Here is a 23,326-nt window from a genome sequence, read left to right as displayed (position 1 = left end):
GATGTGGGGATAGGTCCATCAATGGCTATTAGCCAGCCTGGTCAGGGATGCAAGCCCATGCTGCTGATGTCCCAAAAACTCTGACCACCAGAAGCCGGGATTTGTGCTTTCTTGCTTTCCTGTTTCCCTTCATCTTAGAACAGAGACTCACTCAGTCTGGCTGGTTTTTGTGGCAATGTGCAGTGCTGTTGTAGCCATGTCAGTCCCAGGATACTAGAGAGACAAACTGGTGTAGGAAATATCTTTCATTAGACCCAGTTCTGTTGACAAGAGAGACCAGCTTTCGACCTCATGCAGTGGAAGTACATAATAAAAACCTCCCTATAGCTCCAATGAAAACCTGGCGTTAATTTCCAACTCCCAGAGCATTTTCTGTTGCCTGATTTAGCTCAGCAGGAAGCTTCTCCTGCACCACCGCTGAAACACATTGATCACCTGTTTCAGGATCTCTTTCGTTGTCACCCCATAAACGATGGGGTTTAACATGGGGGGAATGAGCACATAGAGGTTAGCCAGTAGGGTGAGAATATAACCTGGGATGATGTGCCCAAATCGGTGTGCAAAAAAGGAGAAAAAGGCTGGTGTGTAGAACATCAGTATGACACAGAAATGGGAGCTGCAGGTGCGGAGAGACTTGAGCCGGGCGTCCTTGGAGGGAAGCAGGAAGACGGCCCTGAGGATCAGCCCATAAGATACAGCAATGAGCACAGCATCCAAACCAATTACTAAAATAGCCATGGCTACACCATACCAAACATTGACGGTGATGTCATCGCAGGACAGCCGGGCTATGCCCATGTGCTCACAATAGGTGTGAGGCAGGAGGTTGGTTCTGCAGAACTTCAGCTGCTTCACGAGAAAGATGAGAGGGAAAATGAAACAGAAACTTCTTGTGACAACTGCCAGCCCCATCTTCCCGATCACAGACTTGGTTAGCATGATGGTGTATCTCAGGGGGTCGCAGATGGCAACGTACCGATCAAACGCCATGGCCAGCAGGATGGCTGACTCGGCAATAAAACTGACATGGATGAAGAACATCTGGGTCAGGCAGGCAGCAAAAGAAATGTCCCCCGCTCTAAACCAGAATACAGCCAGCATCTTGGGCACCGTAGTGGTAGATAACAGCAGATCAGCAGTGGCCAGCATGGACACGAATAGATACATGGGCTCATGGAGGCTTCGTTCTGTTAGTATGATGAATAGTAGGAGAGAGTTCCCAAAAAGCGTCACAATGTACATGAGACAGAAGGGGATGGCGATCCAGACATGAGAATCCTCTGTACCTGGGATGCCGGTCAGGATGTAAGTTAAAGGGTCAAAAATGGTGCGATTGTCAGCTGGCATCATGTACCATCACTTGGATCTTCTATTCAGTTTCCAGGAACTAACAGCAAAAGAGACAATCAGTGAGAACTCGAATGTCAGCTAGGACTGGAATGCATTTCTTACAGTGTCACGAGTTCCCCCATAGGTGCCACCTGGAACTGGGGTTTCATTGAGCCCTCTGACCCTGCACTCCCTCTCTCATTGTGCTGCTGTGACAAGCTGCAGACCTGCTCCCGATCTCACACTTACACCAGCACACACACAGGTAGGGACACACCCAGCTGCAGTTACATGCAGGCTCTAACCAGCCGCTGCTTGGGAACCAACAATAGAGAGGCTGCAGCCAAATTAACCACCAGCTTCCCAGATTCATACCCCCCACTGGAGTATAAACCCAAAATGTTACAGTCTTACCCTGCACAGAGAACTGAACAGTGTAAGCTCATAGAATTCGCCCCCTCCCTGAATGTGGAAAGGAATATACAACAGCCTTTGCCCCTCGAGCTCTGATTTTCCCATGCACTTCATTCCAACTCACTAGTTTAGATAAATCAAAAACAAGTGTATTAACTACCAAAGAGAAATGTTAAGTTATTATAAGGGATAGCAAACAGATCAAAGCAGATTACCTGGCAAATAAACAAAAATGCAACCTAAGCTTAATGTAAAATCTTAACATCTATCTTTTCTTGTTAATAAACTTGTTCTGTTATAATCGAAACCAGTGAGCTTTGACTGGAGTGCTTGGGGGAAATCTTGGCTTGGTTATCCCAAGTGTGCATGCTCCTCTTCACATTGAGTGAGAAGCGACCGGGTATTAAACACACACACTGCCCAGATTTGACCAGGGCAGGACGGCACTGCTCTGGGGTCCTACCTGGAAAGCTGGTGGTCAGAGAGCCTGCGTGTAATTATAGCTGGGTGTGTCTCTACCTCTGTGAATGCTGGTGACAGTGCAGGCTCGAGGGCTTTGCAGCATGTCAGAGCAGTACAGGGTGAGTGGGAGCCCAGGCTGGTGGGTCAGTGGGCTCAAGGGTATCCCAGTTCCAGATGGCACCATGGGGGGAACCCATCACAAACAGGATCAAAGCAGCCCTTATAATTGGCTGCTCCTGGATTATACAGTTCGGACATTCACAGCTATGCTGCTTAAAGCCAGCTAATTTCTGCTACCCGGAATTCACTCAGTCATGGAGTCCTCATTGATTTTAACAGAAGTGTTGCCTGAGTGAAGGCCTTGGGATTCGGGGTACAGAATATTACAGGACCTGAGTAGATTTACTCTGAACAGTCACATTAACCACATGGCCCAGTCCAGAGCCCACTGAGTTGAACAGCAAGACCCCCAGTGACGTCCGTGGAAGTGGATCAGGGTAACCCGGTGACCTCTTCCTAACACTGAACCTCAGCGCGGTCACAGGAGCGTTATCTCAGTGCCCCGGCTCCCGTCCTGCCCCTGCACTCAGAGTTACACACCCCCAGTCTATCCAACCCCAGCTCAAACATTGCACAGGTTTCATGTGTTTCCATTCGCCCCTTCACAGATTCATTCCATGCAAACGACTCACCAGGCTCCGGCCCCAGCTGGGGAGGAGGAATCTCTGCCTGTGACCGGGTCGGGGAGCTGCAGGCAGCGGGGAATCTGCACTGACGGGGCTGAGGTACAGGGATATTTATACTGCTGCCCTGGGAATCCCCGGGTGGGCTCAGAGCCAGCACAGAGCCCCTGGGACCTGCCTCTGAGACTGGCTCTGGTGGTGAAGAGCAGCAGAGAATTAACCCTTTCCTCCTCTCACTTGTTTGATCTGATCATTTCTTCTTGTGTACGTTATTTAGAAACGTCATTGTGACACTGAGGCCCCGGCAAAGAGTTCCCTCTTCCTTGCAAACAGCTCACATCTCAGGCCTGACAAACTCACTACACCACACACAAGGCTTATGGAATATTTACCCATAAGGAGTAGCATGTGAGGTGTGTGCGGAAAGCTTGTAACTTCTCAAGCTTCATAACCATTGCAAAAGGCATGTCCAGGTAATAGTTAACAGATAACATATTGATATTGACAGTGTGTTTTATGGACTTGGAGGAGAAGTTAGTCACCAGGTCATAGTGTGTCTTGGTGATGACCATTCCAGGAGGGTGTCGTCACCCCACCATGGTTAGCCGGGGTGAAATGCCAGGCTCAGTTCTCCAGCCTCGCTCTATCCCTGGAAAACCATCAGAGACAACTGCAAACAATGAAGGAACATTACAACAGACAGGATTGCCCTGCCCATGAACAGAAACAAAAGACTGTTTCAGAATAACACAGAGTGGGGACAGGCCCTCTGGATCCTTTCACTGCCGAGCCATCTTGTGGGGCGGGGAAGTGCTCATGAAAAATTGGATACTGGTTCTTGTGAATCCAGCCAGCTCTGCAACAGACTAAACTTGAGGCGGGGGGGTGTCCTACTTTATTAGCAGAGTGCAGAGTCCTTCCCTTAGGATGGAAGAATCCCATGCACCACTACAGGCTGGTGACCGACTGGCTAAGCAGCAGTTCTGCAGAAAAGGACCTGGGGATTACAGAGGACGAGAAGCTGGATATGAGTCAGCAGTGTGCCCTTGTTGCCAAGAAGGCCAATGGAATATTGGCCTGTACTAGTAGAAGCATTGCCAGCAGATTGAGGGAAGTGATTATTCCCCTCTATTCAACACTGGTAAGGCCACACCTGGAGCATTGCATCCAGTTTTGGTCCCCCCATTACAGAAGGGTTGTGGACAAATTGGAGAGAGTCCAGCAGAGGGCAATGAAAATGATTAGGGGGTTCGGGCACGTAACTTATGAGGAAAGGCAGAGGGAACTGGGATTATTTAGTCTGCAGAAGAGAAGAGTGAGGGGGATTTGATAGCAGCCTTCAACTACCTGAAGGGGGGTTCCAAAGAAGATGGAGCTTGGCTGTTCTCAGTGGTGGTTGATGACAGAACAAGGAGTAATGGTCTCAAGCTGCCGTGGGAGAGGTCTAGGTTGGATATTAGGAAACATTATTTCACTAGGAGGGTGGTGAAGCACTGGAATGGGTTACCTAGGGAGGTGGTGGAATCTCCATCCTTGGAGGTTTTTAAGGCCCAACTTGACAAAACCTTGGCTGGGTTGATTTAGTTGGTGTTGGTCCAACTTTGAGAAGGACATTGGACTAGATGACCTCCTGAGGTCTCTTCCAACCCTAATATTCTATAATTCTATGATTCTATGAAAGGGAACTATTGACCCAAGTTCTCATTTTGTGATTTCATATTGTATCCATTTGTTTCTATCTCTCTCTCTCGTTTCTAGTTAACTCTCCTTTTTGCTTAACTAAACTGACTTTTGTTTTATTATTAGTGCTCACAAGAGCCGCGTGCAATAAGGGAGTGGTGATGTACTGCAAAACTGAGTGTGACATACTATAAGCATCTTGTAATTCCCATATTCCTCATCTGTATATAATTGTGATATTGCATATAAAGCACACCATGTGAGGTGTCAGGGAAAAGATTATGATGAGCTGAAAGTCACTATTCTCTCTAAATATGTATGTTTTTAATGTATATGAAGTTATGAGAATTGTGTTTTATGGTTGGCACTAAAACATGCTGTAAGTTGGGGAATCAGCCAGATATTAGCTCCCCAGGGACAATAGCAAGGAAAATAATGCCCAGGTGGGATGTGAAATAGCCCATCAGCAATGAAAACAATGCCCAGGTGGGATGTGAAATAGCCCATCAACAGCCATTGGCCAGCAAGGGAGCTACAATTCAATGACTCACCTGCATAAGGCCACACCAGGGGAATTGCTCAACCTTGCCTGGAGACTTAGCAATGCCTCCAGACATGCCTGGACTTGTGTTCTCCAAGCACATGGGACTGAGAGTATAAAACAGAACACAGGAGGGGCATGCTTGGCCTTTCTCCTGACCCCACTTATGCTGCAAGCAACAAGGACACTCAGAAGACTGAAGATTCCAACAGAAGGGACCGGCCCAAGTTTCAAGGCTGAAATCTGTGTGCTATGAACTGCAATATCCAGTGGGGTGATAAAAACTGCTTAATCTAGGTGTTGCCCAGTCTAATAGGGTTTATACTCTGTGTTTATATTTTATATTATTTTGGTAACTAACTCTGACTTTTTGCCTATCACTTATAATAACTTAGCATCTATCATTTGTAGTCAATAAACTTCTTTTAGTGTTTGTCTTTACCAGCGAGTTTGCCTGAAGTGTCTGATAAATCCGCGCAGGTTCTGCAGAGGCTGGTGTATATCCGCTTTCCATTGATGAAGTGGGGAACCAATTAATAAACGTGCACTGCTCTTCATGAGCAGTGCAAGATGGTGTATTCCTGAGGTGGAAGGCTGGGAGCTGGGAGGATTTGGATGGTGCCTTTCCCTGGGTGATTCATGAGTGGCTCTGGGAGCATTCATGCAATCTAGCTGGGTGTGGGGCTCCACATTCAGTTGTGCTGAGTGATAACAGCACCTGGAGGGGTTTGGTGCTGGTCATTAGCAAGGCATTGCAAATGACAGCCCAGGCTGCAGAGTTCAGGGGGCCCCGCCCTCGCACCATCCCTCCCCTGAGCCCCCACCCTGTACTACCCCTCCCCCTGGGTCCCCATTCCACCCCTTCTCCCCAGTCCCCTGCCTCCCACTCATTTCTCTCCACCCCCTCCCCCTGTCACTTGCCCTTCTGGCCAGTTAATGTTGGGAGGGCTTAGCCCTCCAACTTCTATAAGTGATGTGGCCATGGACTTTGGCCCCCTTTGTTCCGGTGCCCCTGCGTCTAAACCTGAAACCCTTTAAATCAGCAGCCACTTTGGAAAACATTTCCCTTGAGTGTAGGGGACTGGACTAGATGATCTGTTGAGGTCCCTTCCAGCCCTACACATCTAGGATTATCAGTGGGAATGTCCCCTTGGTGTTTCAGGTCAGGTCGACTGTCCTGATCGCTTCTTTCAGTGAGGGGCAGAGTCAGATAATTTGTCTTCTCAGTCCAGACTTGACTGGCAGCAATAGTAAAGGGCTCCAGGAGAGAAGGCTGCCATCGGCCTGTTTGACTCTCTCTCCATTACTGTCTGGGTGTGAGGGACCACAGGTCTTGAAAATCAGTCTACAGGGCCTTTAGGCACCAGCACACGCCTGTTACAAAATTATTACGTTATATGCGAGCCTATTTGAGTCTTACAGTTTGAATACGCTGCGTGCCTCAGTTTCCCTGCGTGCTGCACCAAAGCCTAGGTGGTGGGAATATGGGTGCATGACTATTGCTGAGGCCCTCGGGGTCAGGTGAAGCGGCTCCAGCTGTCTGCATGTAAGCAATGGCCGGTGCCCTTCATCACCTGAGACCCAGGAGGGGGATGCAACCAGGTGACAATTTGCCTGCCAAGGGAGACACAGACCAGGAGGAGAAGCAATGGGCGTGTCAGAGGTCAGGCCACTGGAAGCTGGGCAGTTTGCTGTGGGGGACTTGGAGAGATGGAAGTCCGGGATGTCTGTCCTGGTCCCCCCAAGATGAATTTACTGAAAGTCACTGATTTTTGTGCTAACAAGGTCTGTTCTACATTCTGTTCCTTCGAGAAATAAACCTTCTGTTTTACACGCTGGCTGAGAGTCACGGCTGACTGTGGAGTCGGGGTGCAGGGCCCTCTGGTTTCCCCACAAAATCCTTCCTCACCTTGGGGTTTTCACCATGACTAAAAAGACTTGGGCTGTTCAGCTTAGAAAAAAAGACCTCAAAGGGGGGATATGACAGAGGTCTATAAAATCATGTCTGGTGTGGAGAAAGTGAATAGAGAAATGTTATTTACTTTCCCACAATATACAAAAACCAGAGGTTACCCAATGAAATTAATAGGTAGCAGATTTAATACAAACAAGAGGACATATTGTTTTCAAGCAACACAAATGAAACCTGTGGAACTCATTGCCAGGGAAATGTAGTGATGGCCAAAAGTACAACTGCATTCAAAAAAGAACTAGACACATGTATAACTGGGGGGAAAAAGAAATAGATCAGTCCATGGAGGATCGATCCATCAATGGCTATTAGCCAAGACAGTCGGGCAACTCTTAATGAATTGGAGAGGCAACATAGTGACAGAGGATGTGGAAAAAGCTGAAGTACTCAATGCTTTTTTTTGCCTCGGTCTTCACACACAAGTCAGCTCCCAGGCTAGTGAACTGGGCAACACAGTATGGGGAGGAGGTGAGCAGTCCTCAGTGGTGAAAGAACAGGTTAAGGACTATTTAGAAAAGCTGGACATGCACAAGTCCATGGGTCCAGATCTAATGCATCCAAGGGTGCTGAGGGAGTTGGCTGATGTGATTGCAGAGCCATTGGCCATTATCTTTGAAAATTTGTGGTGATCGGGGGAGGTCGCGGATGGTTGGAAAAAGGCAAATATAGTGCCCATATTTAAAAAAGAGAAGGAAGAAAACCTGGGGAACTACAGACCAGTCAGCCTCACTTCAGTCCATGGCAAAATCATTAAACAGGTCCTCAAGGAAGCCATTTTGAATCACTTGGAGGAGAGAAGGTGATCAGGAACAGTTAACATGGATTCACCAAGGGCAACTCATGCCTGACCAACCTGATTGCCTTCTATGATGAGATAACTGGCTCTGTGGATGTGGGGAAAGAGGTGGATGTGATATATCTTGACTTTAGCAAAGCTTTTGATACAGTCTCCCACAGTATTCTTGCCAGCAAGTTAAAGAAGTATGGATTGGATGAATGGACTATAAGGTGGATAGAAAGCAGTGACCCCGAGAAGGATTTAGGGGTTTGCATCTCTTTGTGGAAGTTGCTGTAACAAAAACCAAGTTACTGGGTTCAATACAGGAGTGACTGGGTATAATTCTAGGGCCTGTATTATACAGGAGGTCAGACTGTGGTTCCTTCTGGCCTTAAACATGTTTGCTCTGGGGTAGTGTGTGGGGGTCTGTGCTGCCTGAGCCATGTCCTCTGGGAGTGGATCTCCAGGTTGAGGAGGCCCAGGATGGCACATCAAAGCCACCCCTGCTCGGGTTCTGGGCTGTGCAGAGGAGGGCCATGCAATCCCTATGCTGTCTCCCTGAGGAGACTTGCTCCTGACTTCCATGCTGGCCCCAAAGTGTGCTCACTTTGCCAAAGAGGAAATTGAGGAGGAAAGAAACTCTCCCAAGGTGACACAGCAGGTTGGAGGGACAACAAAGACTAGAGCCGCCATCTCCCAATGTGCAGCACAGTGAACTTCCCATGGGTGTATGGCATGTCCCCCTTGGCTGCTGCTTTCCTTTGCCATTAAGAGTCCAGATCAGATGCAGCTTGTCATAGAGGAGATGCACACTCCGTGCTCTCGCTCTCACAAGGTGATTTTACATTTGTGTTTTGTTGTTTCCCCTCATCTTAGAACAGAGACTCATTCAGTCCAGCTGCTTTTTATGGAAGTGAGTGGTGTGGTTGTAGCCATGTGTGTCCCAGGATATTAGAGAGACAAGGTGAGGAGGAAATAGCTTTCATTGGAACCAAATTCTGTTGGCGAGAGAGACCAGTTTTTGAGCTTACGCAGTGGAAGTACAAAGTGTTTATAAGTGATAGCAAACAGCTTTCCTAGCAAATAAACAAAAACGCAGCCTAATCCTAAAATGTTAAAAAGATAGTATATGTAATAGGAAATTCTTACCCTGGCAGATGGTACAGGCAGGGTGGCAGATTCTCAAGATACAACATACCCCTGCAGGGTGATAGCAACCTGTCACGGAGTATTGGGGGACTCAGGGCCCTGCACCCCCGGCTTCCTGCGATTCACCATGACTCTCAGCCAGCCAGTAAAGCAGAAGGTTTATTTGGATGACAGGAATACAGTCCAAGACAGGTCTTGCAGGCACAGACAACAGGGACCCCCTCAGTTAGGTCCATCTTGGGGTCCCCGGGCATCCAAGCCCAGCCCCCCTTGGGAGGTCAGAGCCATCTATGCCCCCCAGCCCTCTCTCCCTGCCTGCTTCCAGCACTCTGCCTTCAGCGACCCCTCCCACAGCCTTTGTTCAGTTTCCCGGGCTAAGGAGTCGCCTCCCCTTCAACCCCTTCCTGGGTTCTCATGTTACACACTCAGGTATGCGCCCTCGGGCGCCCTCGGGCAGATCCCATCCTGCAATGCAGACTATCCCAGAACACTCCCCTGTCAGCATTCACAGACCACCGTGAGAACAGGCCCAGTTCGTCACACAACCATTATCCATAGGCTGTCTGGAGCATTCTCAGGAAGGCTCATCAAGTGGTAGATAAGTTTCTCCTAAGGCCTATTGTTTCCCATAATGGGTCGTTACCCTGAATAGCCCCTTCCCAAGCAGCTATCTAGACTGCAAGCATCTTGCCTAGTGGGCATTACCAGGTGTAACCACAATTGAAGTACAGATACATAGTCAATATTTATAACTTTAGATACAAAATACGTATGTGCACACAAATAGGATAATCATATTCAGCAAATTAGAACGTTTCCAATGACACCTCACATGATTTATCTTATACAAAATGCATCATCATAATTATAGCATCATCATATCACTGTGAAGAATATGGGGTGCAGTGTCACAGACAGAATTACAGATACCATGAAAAACATGAAAACCTGTTGGGTGGGACCATAAATCCAGAAACACTCTCCTGCTACGGAATGTCTCCATTCCAAAAGAGGGAAGATGTCTTGGATGGTTCTGACCCCGGTGAAGCAGGGCGCACCCTCCTGGTGTTGCTGTCCACAGCAGAATCTCTCCTCCGCACGTTTGCTGCTGTTACTCCCAGGGTCTATATTAACGTACCACCGCAGTGCAGCCACGCTGATGCAGCATTTTAAGCCTGGTCATGCCCATAGCTCTGCTACAGAGAACTACAGCTGCAGTAGGTGGAACATCAGTATCAAAGCAAACTTTATATTTGGCTTCTCCTGGGTTCTACAGTTCGGACATTCACAGCTATGCTCCTTGAAGCCAGCTAATTTCTGCCAACCAGAACGGACCCAGTCCTGGGGTCCTTATGGCATTAATGGAAGTTTTGCCTGACTGAAGGCCTCGGGATTTGGGGTTGAGAATATTACAGGACCTGAGTAGATTTCCAGTGAGGTTTACTCTGCACAGTCAAGGCTCAGAGCCAGCATGGAGCTCCAGTCACCACCCCTCTGTGACTGAGTCAGGTGGTGAAGAGCAGCAGAGAATTAACCCTTTCCTGCTCTCACTTGTTTGATCTGATCATTTCTCCTTTTGTACGTCATTTAGAAAGGTCATTGTGACACTCAGGCCCCCGCAAAGAGTTCCCTGTTCTTTGCAAACTAACTACACCACACACAAGTCTTATGGAATAGTTACCCATAAAGAATAGTGTGACACTGCACCCCATATTCTTCATGGTGATAGTATTATGATATGAGTATGGCATAGTAATGATGTATTTTATGCAAGAAGGTGTCATCGGAAAAGTTATGATTTGCTGAATATGATTATCCTATCTGTATGCATGTATCATTTTTGTGTCTGAAGTTATGAATATTGACTATGTATCTGTTTTTCAAAAGTAGTTTCACCCAGGTGACACCCACTAGCCAAGATGCTTTCAGTCTAGATAGGTGGGTGGGGAAGGGCCTATTCAGGGCAATGGGGCATTAGAAAAAAAAGGCCTTAGGAGAAGCTTATCTCCCATCTGGGGAAGCCTTCCTGTGAACGCTACAGACAGCCTCCAAGTAATGGCTGCTATGACTCTACAAGGACATGATGAGACCACATGTCTCTGGACTCCAGTTTGGGATGTCAGTGTTTTTCCACAGACCTGTTTGGGAACCAAGTTTTGAAACAAAGGGTTCCCACCACATGCAATTAGACGAAGGTTTCTAACCATCAGAAGAGTGAAGTTCTGGAACAGTCTTCCAAGGGGAGCACTGGGGGCAAAAGACATATCTGGCTTCAAGACTAAGCTTGATAAGTTTATGGAGAGGATGGTATGATGGGATAGCCTAATTTTGGCAATTAATTGTTTTTTGACTATTAGCGGTAAATATGCCCAATGGCCTGTGATGGGATGTTAGATGGGGTGAGATCTGAGTTACTACAGAGAATCCTTTCCAGGGTGTCTGGCTGGTGAGTCTTGCCCACATGCTCAGGGTTTAACTGATCGCCATATTTGGGGTCGGGAAGGAATTTTCCTCCAGGGCAGACTGGCAGAGGCCCTGGGGGGTTTTCGCCTTCCTCTGAAGCGTGGGGCAAGGGTCACTTGCTGGAAGGTTCTCTGCATCTTGAAGTCTTTAAACCACGATTTGAGGACTTCAGTGGCTCAGACACAGGTTTGTTACCGGAGTGGGTGGGTGAGATTCTGTGGCCTGCGTTGTGCAGGAGGTCAGACTAGATGATCATAATGGTCCCTTCTGACCTTAAAATCTATGATTCTATGAAAAGGTGAATCTGATGGAAGGGTAAACACGCCTAGCCCAGAGAGCACAGATCACAGCCCTCTAGGGGGCAGGGAAGGACTCAGTGCCGGGACGTGGAAACACAGAGTAACTCCAAAAGGGAAGCTGAATTTTCTGCATATGTACAGTCCTGGGGTTGGGAGACCGCTCCCCAAAGGGCCAGCCAATGTGCAGGATCCCCACGAACACCTATCTTGCCAGACCCTGAGGCACCAAAATTCCAGAAACATGATTAAATAAAAAGCCCACATGGCGGGGAACACTGGAGGGAAAGAAAAGCCAGTGACTGATTACATGGGCGAGAGTTAAAGGACACCCTGGGTAATGAACGAACCAACCTCAAACTACACTATCTGAACAGAGGGCGTGGTATCATAAAGATACTTGTAAATGCACATCTGTGATTAAAACATCGTTATTAATGTTGGTTTGGGGATAAGAATTTTGACACGGATGTTAAACCGTATGATAATGCTACACTTCAATTAATACCAACCTGTAAACAGACTTAAAGCTTACCACAGTGAAGAAACCTGTTTTGCTGGGTGAGGGAGAAACTGTGGCATGCTGCCTCATGGCCTTAATGGCTCGATGCCAAGAGAACTATAATACAAACTGCCTTCGAGATAGTCCGTGACTAACCCTCTTGCAGTAAAATAAGGGGACAGGTGTGACACTCTGTATTTTGGGTGAATACCCTGCACCCCCATGTTCATCCTATAATACAATTGTATGGTATCCAATGCAAAGTTTGTAATGTCGGGTGTCTTCGGAAGGCTCATGATGCACTGAGCATTGTCGTTATAGTCATGTTATGTTATAGGTTGTAATTTCATGTATATAGTTATGAGTCTGAAAATGTGTCCTCGTGGCTTACAACAAGCCCAGGCAAAACTCTCCGGGAACAGAAGAGCAGCTCACACCTCATCAGGGCATTTATGGGTCAAACCCAGCCCAGCTTCACAGGAACAAAGAACCCTGGCTTAGGCAACAACAAAGGATCTGTTGGATTCTCAAGTGAATTACCCCCCTTCCATTGGTCACTTTGGGACTATGATGAGGTAGTGCTCACCTGACTCTGAAGAGGGGGGGTAAAGTCAAGAGGGAATAAAGAACATGATAAAAAGGAGAGATGTTTGCCATGCTCTCTCTCTTCCACCTCCATCTACAGACACCACCACCAAGCGACTGAAGCGCTGATCAAAGGGGAGACCCTGGCTGAAGGGCAACCAGCCAGCCTGTGGGGAGAAGCATCTAAATTTGTAAGGGCACTGAAAGTTTTAAGATCAGCTTAGAATGCATTTTACTTTTATTTCATTTGACCAAATCTAACATCTTGTGCTTTGACTTATAATCACTTAAAATCTATTTTTTGTAGTTAATAAATGTGTTTGTTTATTCTACCTGAAGCAGTACATTTGGTTTGAAGCGTGTCAGGGACTCCCTTTGGGATAGCAATCCTGGTACATATCAATTATTTTGTTAAACAGATGAACTCATATAAGCTTGCAATGTCCAGCGTGCATAATTGGATAATGCAAGAGGGAGGTTCCTGGGGTTGGGTCTGCGACTGCAGATATTGGCTAGTGTCATTCGGTTGCACAATGCAAGCAGCACCTGTACAAAAGTGCTCACTCATGTAGCTGGGAGCAGCTTACGTGCTAGAGGCTGTGCTTGTACAGACCTGGAGTGGGGGTTCTCACAGAAAAGCGGGGTAAGGGTGGCTCCCAGAGTCGAGGATTGGAGAGCCCTAGCCGATCACCGGTCCAGATAATACCAGGGGAACATCACTCTAGTATGTCACAACCAGTTTTGCCGTAAATCACCACTCCTGTATTACACATGGTGCTTGTGAGCACTTATAATAAAACAAGGTTACAATATAAAATCACAAAATGAGAACTTGGGTCAATAGTTCCCTTTGCTAGCTAATAAAGTAGGTTTCTCCCCTCCCCTCCCCTCCCCTTCCCCCCGCAAGTTTAGTCTGTTGCATAGCTGGCTGGATTCATAAGAACCAGTATCCAATTTTTCATGAAAACGTCCCCACACCATGAGATGTCTCCTTAGTGAAAGGATACAGAGGGCCTCACTCCACTCGGTGTTATCCTGAAACAGTATTTTCTCTCTGTTTATACGCAAGGCAACCCCATCTGTTGTGATGTTCGCTCATTTACCTCCAAGAGGTGTTGATTGTTTGCAGTTGTCTCTAATGTTTTTCCATTGATAATCTTAGGATGGAGCAAGAGTGAACAATTGTGCCTGGCATTACATCCCCAGCTAACCAGCACGGGGTGACAATGCCCTCCAGGAATGGCCATCACCAAGACACACTATGCCCTGGTGATTAACTTCTACTCCAAGTCCATAAAGTGCACTGTGAATATCAATATGTTATTCCTTAACTATTACCTGGACATGCCTTTTGCAATGGTTATGAAGCTTGAGAAGCTACAAGCTTTCTGCACATACCTTACATGCTACACTTTATGGGTAAATATTCCGTAAGACTTGTGTGTGGTGTAGAGAGTTTTTCAGGCCTGAGATGAGAGTTGTTTGCAAAGAACAGGGAACCCTTTGCCAGGGTTTTCAGTGTCACAAGGACCTTTCTAAATAACATACAAAAGGAGAAATGATCCGATCAAACAAGTGGAAAGGGTTAATTCTCTGCTGCTCTTCACCACCTGAGCCAGTCACAGAGGCAGGTCCCTGGGGCTCTGTGCTGGCTCTGAGCCCCCCCGGGGATTCCCAGGGCAGCAGTATAAATATCCCTGTACCTCAGCCCCGGTCAGTGCAGATTCCCCGCCGCCTGCAGCTCCCCGACCCGGTCACAGACAGAGATTCCTCCTCCCCAGCTGGGGCTGGAGCCTGGTGAGTCGTTTGCATGGAATGAATCTGTGAAGGGGCGAATGGAAAGACATGAAACCTGTGCAATGTTTGAGCTGGGGCTGGATAGACTGGGGCTGTGTAACTCTGAGTGCAGGGGCAGGATGGGAGCCGGGGCACTGAGATAACGCTCCTGTGACCGCGCTGAGGTTCAGTGTTAGGAAGAGGTCACCAGGTTACCCTGATCTACTTCCACGGACGTCACTGGGGGTCTTGCTGTTGAACTCAATGGACTGGGACATTCTTGGTTACGTGACTGTTCAGGGTAAATCTCATTGGAAACCTACTCAGGCCCTGTAATATTCTATACCCCAAATCCTGAGGCCTTCACTCAGGCAACACTTCCCTTAAAATCAATAACGACCCCAGGACTGAGTCCATTCTGGGTAGCAGAAATTAGCTGGTTTTAAGCAGCATAGCTGTGAATGTCCGAACTGTATAATCCAGGAGCAGCCAATTATAAGGGCTGCTTTGATACTGATTGTGATGGGTTCCCCCCATGGTGCCATCTGGAACTGGGGTACCCTTGAGCCCACTGACCCACCAGCCTGGGCTCCCACTCACCCTGTACTGCTCTGACATGCTGCAAAGCCCTCCAGACTTTCACCAGCATTTATGCAGGTAGAGACACACCCAGCTGCAACTAGACGCAAGCTCTTTAACCACCAGCTTTCCAGGCTAGGACCCCAGAGCAGTACCATCCTGCCCTGGTCAAATCTGGGCAGTGTGTGTGTTTAATACCCGGTTGCCTCTCACTCAATGTGAAGCGGAGCATGCACACTTCGGATAATGAAGCCGAGATTTTCCCCAAGCACTCCAGTCAAAGCTCACGGTTTAGATTATAACAAAACAAGTTTATTAACTAGAAAAGAGAGATTGTAAGTGATTATAAGTGATAACAAGAAGATCAAAGCAGATTGCCTAGCAAATAAACAAAAATGCAACCTAAGCTTAATGTACTAAACAGATTTGATACGATATTCTCACCCTAACTGGTGATACAGGCAGATTTTTAGATCTTAAGGCACAAGCTGCAATTGTTTGCAGCTCGAAATCCCCAGGTGTTTCATACACAGACTAGAAATCCCTTTAGCCTGGGTCCAGCACTTCCCCCTTTTGAGTCTTTGTTCCTCAGGTGTTTCCAGGAGTCTTCTTCTGTGGGGAGTGAAGAACCCCAGATCATCCATTTGTTCTTGTGTCCACATTGAGCTTAAATAGTTCATCTCCCTCCCTGGCATTTATCCCTCTGATATATTTACAGAGAGCAATTGTATCTCCCCTCAGCCTTCTTTTGGTTAGGCTAAACAAGGCAAGCTCTTTGAGTCTCCTTTCATAAGGCAGGTTTTCCATTCCTCGGATCATCCTAGTAGCCCGTCTCTGTATCTGTTCCAATTTGAATTCATCCTTCTTAAACATGAGAGACCAGAACTGCACACAGTATTCCATATGAGGTCTCACCAGTGCCTTGTATAACGGTACTAACACCTCCTTATCACTACTGGAAATACCTAGGCTGATGCATGCCAAGACCACATTAGCTTTTTTTAACAGCCTTATTACATTGGCGACTCATAGTCATCTTGTGATCAACCAATATTCTGAGGTCCTTCTCCTCTGTTACTTCCAACTGATGCGTCCCCATCTTATAACCAAAATTCTTGTTATTAATCCCAAAATGCATGACCTTGCTCTTTTCACTATTAAATTTCATCCTATTACTATTTCTCGAGTTTATAAGGTCATTCAGATCTTCCTGTATGATATCCTGGTCCTTCTCTGTATTGGCAATACCTCCCAGCTTTGTGTCATCCGCAAACTTTATTCGCACATTCCCACTTTTTGTGCCAAGGTCAGTAATAAAAAGATTAAATAAGATTGGTCCCAAAACCAACCTCTGAGGAACTCCACTAGTAACCTTCCTCCAACCTGACAGTTCACCTTTCAGTACGACCCTTTGTAGTCTCCCCTTTAACCAGTTCCGTGTCCACCTTTCAATTTTTATATTGATCCCCATCTTTTCCAATTTAGCTAATAATTCCCCATGTGGAACCGTATCAAATGCCTTATTGAAATCGAGGTAAATTAGATCCACTGCGTTTCCTTTGGATCTGTTACCTTCTCAAAGAAGCAGATCAGGGTGCTTTGGCACAATCTACCTTTTGTAAAACCATGTTGTATTTTGTCCCAATTACCACTGACCTCAATGTCCTTAACTACTTTCTGTTTCAAAAAAATTTCCAAGACCTTGCATACTACAGATGTCAAACTGACAGGCCTGTAGTTGCCCAGACCACTTTTTTTCCCTTTCTTAAGGATAGGAACTATGTTAGCAATTCTCCAGTCATACGGTACAACCCCTGAGTTTACAGCTCATTAAAAATTCTTGCTAATGGGCTTGCAATTTCATGTGCCAGTTCCTTTAATATTCTTGGATGAAGATTATCTGGGACCCCCGATTTAATCCAATTAAGCTGTTTGACTCTGGCTTCTACCTCGGATGTGGTAATACCTTCCTCCATATCCTCATTCCCATTTGTCATCCTACCATTATCCCTAAGCTCCTCATTAGCCTCATTAAAGACTGAGGCAAAGTATTTGTTTAAATATTGGGCCATGCCTAGATTATTCTTAACCTCCACACCATCCTCAGTGTTTAGCGGTTCCATTTCTTCTTTCTTTGTTTTCTTCATATTTTTTATATGGCTATAGAACCTTTTATTATTGGTTTTAATTCCCTTTGCAAGGTCCAACTCTACATGGCTTTTGGCCTTTATCACTTTAACCCTACATGTTCTGACCTCAATAAGGTAGCTTTCCTTGCTGATCACTCCCATCTTCCACTCCTTGTAGGCTTTCTGCTTTTTCTTAATCACCTCTCTGAGATGCTTGCTCATCCAGCTTGGTCTACAACTCCTGCCTATGAATTTTTCCCCCTTTCTTGGGATGCAGGCTTCTGATAGTTTCTGGAACTTTGACTTGAAGTAATTCTCGGCCTCCTCCACCTTTAGATCCCCAAGTTCTTCAGTCCAATCCACTTCCCTAACTAATTTCCTTAATTTTTTAAAGTTAGCCCTTTTGAAATAAAAAACCCTAGTCACAGATCTATTTTTGTTTATCCTTCCATTTAGTTTAAACTGAATTAGCTCATGATTGCTCAAACCAAAGTTGGCCCCTACAACCATTTCTTCTATGAGGTCCTCACTACTCACCAAAACCAAATCTAAAATGGTTCAGCAACTACTTGGTGAAGAAATCCATCAGCTATCGCATCTAGGAAAATCTGAGCCCTATTATTATTACTAGCACTTGTCCTCCAGTCTATATCTGGGAAGTTAAAGTCTCCCATGATCACACAATTCCCATTAGTATTTACTTCATTAAAAACATTAAAGAGGTCTCTATCCATATCGAAATCAGATCCCGGAGGTCTGTAGCACACCCCAAGCACTATCCCAAGGGAGGCGCTAGTAGCTTTCTTCCCCAATGTGATTTTTGCCCAGACAGACTGTCTTATCCATTCCATCACTTATTATTTCTTTACAGTCTACCTCCTCATTGATATACAATGCTACTCCACCACCTTTGCCTTTATTTCTGTCTTTCCTAAACAGCACATACCTTTCAATTCCTGAACTCCAGTCATGACTACTATTCCACCATGTTTCTGTTATCCCTATAATATCCGGTTTCACTTCCTGCACCAGTAACTCTAGTTCCTCCATTTTGTTACCTAGGCTCCTCGCATTGGTGTACAAACATCTTAATTCTTGCTGTTTGGCTTCACTCACATTCTTTACCCAATTAGGCCCAGACATTCTACCACCACTATCACCTGTTAGACTGGTATCTACACTACCCTCCCTCCGTATTTCCATTCTCCTACCCACGGCTGTATCCTTTCTTACTTTGTTTTCTTCCCTCTCAATGTTAAATTCTGGCATGGAGATTACCTGGACATCTCCCAACCATCTCCCCCAAATTCCTAGTTTAAAGCTCTCTTAATCAGTTGTGCCAACCTCCTCCTAGACGTCTATTTCCCTCCCTACTCAGGTGAAGTCCATCCCGAGAGAACAGTCCTCTGTCCATGAATGCCTCCCAGTGACCATACATCCCAAAGCCCTCCTTATAGCACCACTGCCTGAGCCATCTGTTGATTGTCATAATCTTGTTACACCTTTGTTGCCCTTCTCTAGGAACAGGCAGAATCCCACTGAAGATCACATGAGCCTCGATTTCCTTAAGCATCTTCCCCAGCCTGGCATAGTCTCCTTTGATACGTTCCAGTGAGAATCTAGCCCTATCATTCGTTCCCACATGAAGGAATCAGTGGATTCTTTCCTGCTCCCGTTAGAATCCTCTTCAACCTTGGGTCCACATCCCGTATTTTAGCACCTGGCAGACAGAATACCCTTCTGTTCTCCAGATCAGCTCTGGTTACAGGCCTGTCTATTCTTCTCAGTAAGGAGTCCCCAATCACATAGACCTGCCTTTTCCTGGTGACAGTACGCTTCTCAGGTCTATCCCCTGTTCCCTCTGGCTGCAAGTCCTCTCAATTTCTATTGTCCCTTGCAATCCTCCGCAGTCCATCCCATATCCTCCTGGGGCTCATATTTGGTGTTATCTCCATTGACTCTTCCCCTTTTCTTATAGGACTAGCTGCTCTTCTCTTCTTCCTCGCCCTCTCACCTTCAGCGACCACCTTCTGTGCCCCTTCTTCATTTTCCAACTCTGCAAACCTGTTCCTGATCTCTATTGCTCCTTCACTAGCCCATCTTTTCCTCTGTCTGATTCTCTTAGTCACATGCTTCCATTGTCCATTTTCCTCACCCAGAGTCTCCCCTCAGAGTTCTTTGATCCTGCTTCCATCTGCAAGTCTGAGATTTTCCATTCAGACTCCTCATGTCTTTGCTCCATCATCCACTCAAACACCCTTCTAAACTTGACCAGAGTGTCCACCTGCATCTCCAATCCTCGGATCTTTTCTTCCATCAGCTCTATCAGGCGGTGCTTCATGCAGATGAAACTCTTATCAGGTACCCCCTCCAGGATCATGTACACGCCGCAGCTTCCACATCCAGTCATCTTCATTGTGTCTTCCACTGCTTGGGTCACTACCACTGCTGCCTCTGTATCTGTCATAGGCTTCCCACCTAAATCCTGTGAATCTGGAAACCAAACCAAACCACACCACCACCCACAGCACAACAAACCCCCAACAAGCACCAAGACACTGCTAGAACACTGCACACTCCCTTCAGTAGCCTGTGTGTTCCTCTGCCTGCCTCTCTTAGTCGTCCCCCAAACTCCCACTCAAACTCCCCTGTTTTCAGCTCTGTTCGCTGGCACCTGTGCCCCTGCAGCTGTCTATGCCGCTGCCTGACTGGCTGGCTACCTTTATAGGACCCCTAGTCAGAGAAGCCCCGCCCCCTAATCAGGGTTCAGCTTCTCTCCCAGCACACTGCCCCTACCAGCCTCCACACATACAACTAAAACTACAACTGCAAATACCTTCTCCTCCAACAGAAGTCCCACTCAAACTCCCATTTACAGCTCTGTTTGCTGGCTCCTGTGCTCCTGCAGCTTTTCCATAACTGCTCTTTCTGTCTCACCAACCTGGGGGGAAACACCCCCTTCTCTGTCAGTTGGGTCATTTGTGTTCTCACAAACTACCTGGTCTCAACTCCTCTGCTGTCACAGGCATTGGAGCTACATCTTGCTGTAAAGAGATACAGTTACTTTCCAAAAACATATCAGAAATAGCATCATGAAAAAAACGGGACCTGGATTGGGGTACCCTCCGCCACTCCTCTCTCTCTCCCTGAGAAGTCAGCTGTGTGACTGCTCCCCTCCAGGAGGTCGGTCACACAGTTCCTTCTCAAAACCTGGGTCACAGGCTGAGTGCCTGGGTGTGCAGATGTTGATCCAATCATCCTCCAGTGTCCTGGGCATCCTGCCCCAAGTGACTAGTGAGGAGAGATTCCTGTACCCCCACTATTCCTTCCCCAGTCTCCTCCTCTGGGCCCCCTCCTAAGACACATTTCTCTGTGCTCCCTAGGAAGGGTTCTATCCCTTGTTCAACTGCAGAACTCTGCCAGCTAATAACTGGGACCTTTTCCTTAATCACTGACAACACCTCTCCTGCCCCTATGCCTGAGGGCATGCTGCCTTCTGCTGGAAAGCTAGTCTCAGCCCCTCCCATACTTGGGAGCACCCTGCTTCCCTGTGTTACAGTCACAGGAATCCTCACCCAGCTCGCTCAGTGGTTGTGGAGATCCCCTGCCCCTTCTCTCGGCCGTCCTCTGAGACACATTTCTCTATGCTCCCAGGAGCCTGGTTTGTCTCTGGTTCAGCTGCAACCTGCTGGCAGCTAACAACCTGGACAGTTCTCTCCTGGCAGGTCTTACACCCCCGTCCCTTCCTGATGTGGTGTTGCCTCCAGCTGCAGTGCAGGAGTTGGTCTCAGCCCCCTCCCACCTGGAAGTATGTGGCTTCCCCCTGCTGCAGGAGAATGAAGGAGACTCTCTCCCATTCTCTCAGCAGTTCCCGAGACCTGACCCTTTCCCTCGGGCGTCCCAGCATAAAGCTTTCTCCTGCTGCAGGCAAATATTTTAATCTGAGCTACACGGAAAAAATCATTACCCAGGAGCAGGTTGACTAGGAGGTGTTCCATTCCCCCCCACTGTCACAACACTTTCCAAACCTTCCCACACCACATGAATTTTAGCTAGTGGTACGAGGAATCTGCTTTCGCCCACCCCCATTGCCATTTGGCCAGGCAACATACTGGTCTTTGGGATCACACTCTGCTTAACCAGAGAGATCTGGGCTCCTGTATCCCTCTGCCCCAAGCATTCCCTGCCATTAATATCGACAACCTTAATATGATCCATGTCTGGTTCTGCAGACGCTAACCTCACAAAACCAATATGATAGTGTAGTGGGGCGGTTGGCCCCACTCCCACAGAACAGGGGGTGAAAAGCAGACCTGGAGAGAGCTGTGTCTGGGGAAAGGAGTGGAAGCAGCAAAGCTGGGCTGACTGAGGAAGCAGCCACAGCTGTGGCCGGCTCAAACAGGGCCCAGCTAGCCCTTATAAGAGGGCAGGGGACCAGGAGCTGGAGGAGTCTCTCTCTAGCAGTGGAGAGAGAAGGCCCTAGCTGCCTGGGAGTAAGGGTACCTGGAGTGGAGCAGGGCTGAGGAAAGGTAAGAGGAGCTGGGGAGCTCCAGCCTGGCAAATCACCAGGCTGTGGGCCTTGCTAAATGCCAAAACAGGTACTGGGGTTTCAGGGATGCAACCTGGGATTAGGCAGTGGCAGCTGGTCCAACCTCCTTGCCAATAATGGGTGGCCATGACAGGCTGCAGTTTGCCCCAGTGAGCGGGGGCTAGATGACAACTGGCAGTAGCGACTGAGGCAAGGTGGGTTTAGAGGGTTGGGGGTTCCCCTAGGAGGGGAGACCCAGCGTATGGGGGTATGCAGTGGGCATAACCCTGAGGTAAAGGGCACTGGGGTCTGGGGGGGACATGGGGGCCCTGAGGCAGGTGAGCACTGGCCAGCAGAGGGTGCTCTGGAGAGCTAATTCTCAAGATGACCAGCAGTAGTGCTGTGCTGGTGAGTCATTGCTTTGCTATAGATAACTTTCAATTGCCTGGGGGGTTGCTGTGTTGAGGAGAGCAGAACTAACATGAGCTACTGGTTGCTTGCTTCCTCCTAGCACAGAGCATTTATTCCTCAGGTGATCAGTGGAATTACAAAGATAGCTGTGATGTTGCACCCCATAATGCTTTATGGAAATATGCTTATGAATGTATATATGACATAACTGGAATATGTTTTATGCTACATATGTCATGTAACATATCTCTGTGAAGGTTGTGATCTACTGAATATATTCATCCTATTTGTATGCATGTGTCATTGTTGTATTTGAAGTTATGAATATTGGCTGTGTACTTGTTTGAGTCTAAGTAGCTTTAGTAAAGCATTTGGTCAGCTTCTTGAGAAAGGAATGTGCAAATTAAGTGCCCAATCAAGAAACACTTAACTGACGATGGATCTTGGAAGACTCCAATCCACATAAGAAATCTTCCTGGAGACATTCAAGATAGCATGTGGGCAATGGCTGCTGCCTGTAAAAACTGAGTCATGCATGGACATGTGACTTGCCCATGTGACTCCAAAACTCCATCTTGGAGCTGGATTTTGCATAGTAGAGAGGAGGGGGTCTCCACCCACAAGAGAGAGTCTATTTAAACCCCTGGGATACCCCTCCATTTTGTTCTCAGCTGGCTCAAGAGATACCTGAAAGAAACTGGAACAAAGTATAGTAACCACGGGGGTGTGAGTGATTGCTGGACCCAGACTAGAAGGAGGCTAGTCTGTAAAAGAAGCTCACTGGAACATCTGAGGGTGAGGTTTCATCTGCAATCACTCTCTTACTGTATTAGGTTTAGACTTGCATGTTTTATTTTATTTTTCTTGGTAATTCACTTTGTTCTGTCTGTTTTTACTTGGAACCACTTAAATCCTACTTTTTATATTTAATAAAATCACTTTTTTACTTATTAGTTAACCCAGAGTATGTATTAATCCTAGGGAGGGGGGAGGAAACAGCTGTGCAAACTCTCCATCAGTGTTATAGAGGGCAGACCTGAGTCTGGGTT

General features: G+C 47.1%; 1 protein-coding gene across 1 annotated transcript; it reads right to left on the bottom strand.

Annotated features, from left to right (window-relative positions):
* Nucleotides 1-384: 384 nt before the first annotated feature.
* LOC128830267 (olfactory receptor 52B2-like) lies at nt 385-1,350 on the bottom strand. The gene has a single exon (XM_054016060.1). The coding sequence runs from the start codon at nt 1,348-1,350 to the stop codon at nt 385-387; it is 966 nt and encodes a 321-aa protein (XP_053872035.1).
* Between the last annotated feature and the right edge of the window lie 21,976 nt (nt 1,351-23,326).

The sequence above is a fragment of the Malaclemys terrapin genome, chromosome 1 (assembly GCF_027887155.1).
Source record: "Malaclemys terrapin pileata isolate rMalTer1 chromosome 1, rMalTer1.hap1, whole genome shotgun sequence".
In the NCBI taxonomy this organism is placed as follows: Eukaryota; Metazoa; Chordata; order Testudines; family Emydidae; genus Malaclemys; species Malaclemys terrapin.
The sequence above is the reverse complement of the archived record's forward strand: the minus strand, read 5'-3'. Positions and strand labels throughout refer to the sequence as shown.

Bases quoted from the DNA above. Each gene is read 5' to 3' on its own strand.
- LOC128830267 (XM_054016060.1), bottom strand. From the start codon at position 1,350: ATGATGCCAGCTGACAATCGCACCATTTTTGACCCTTTAACTTACATC.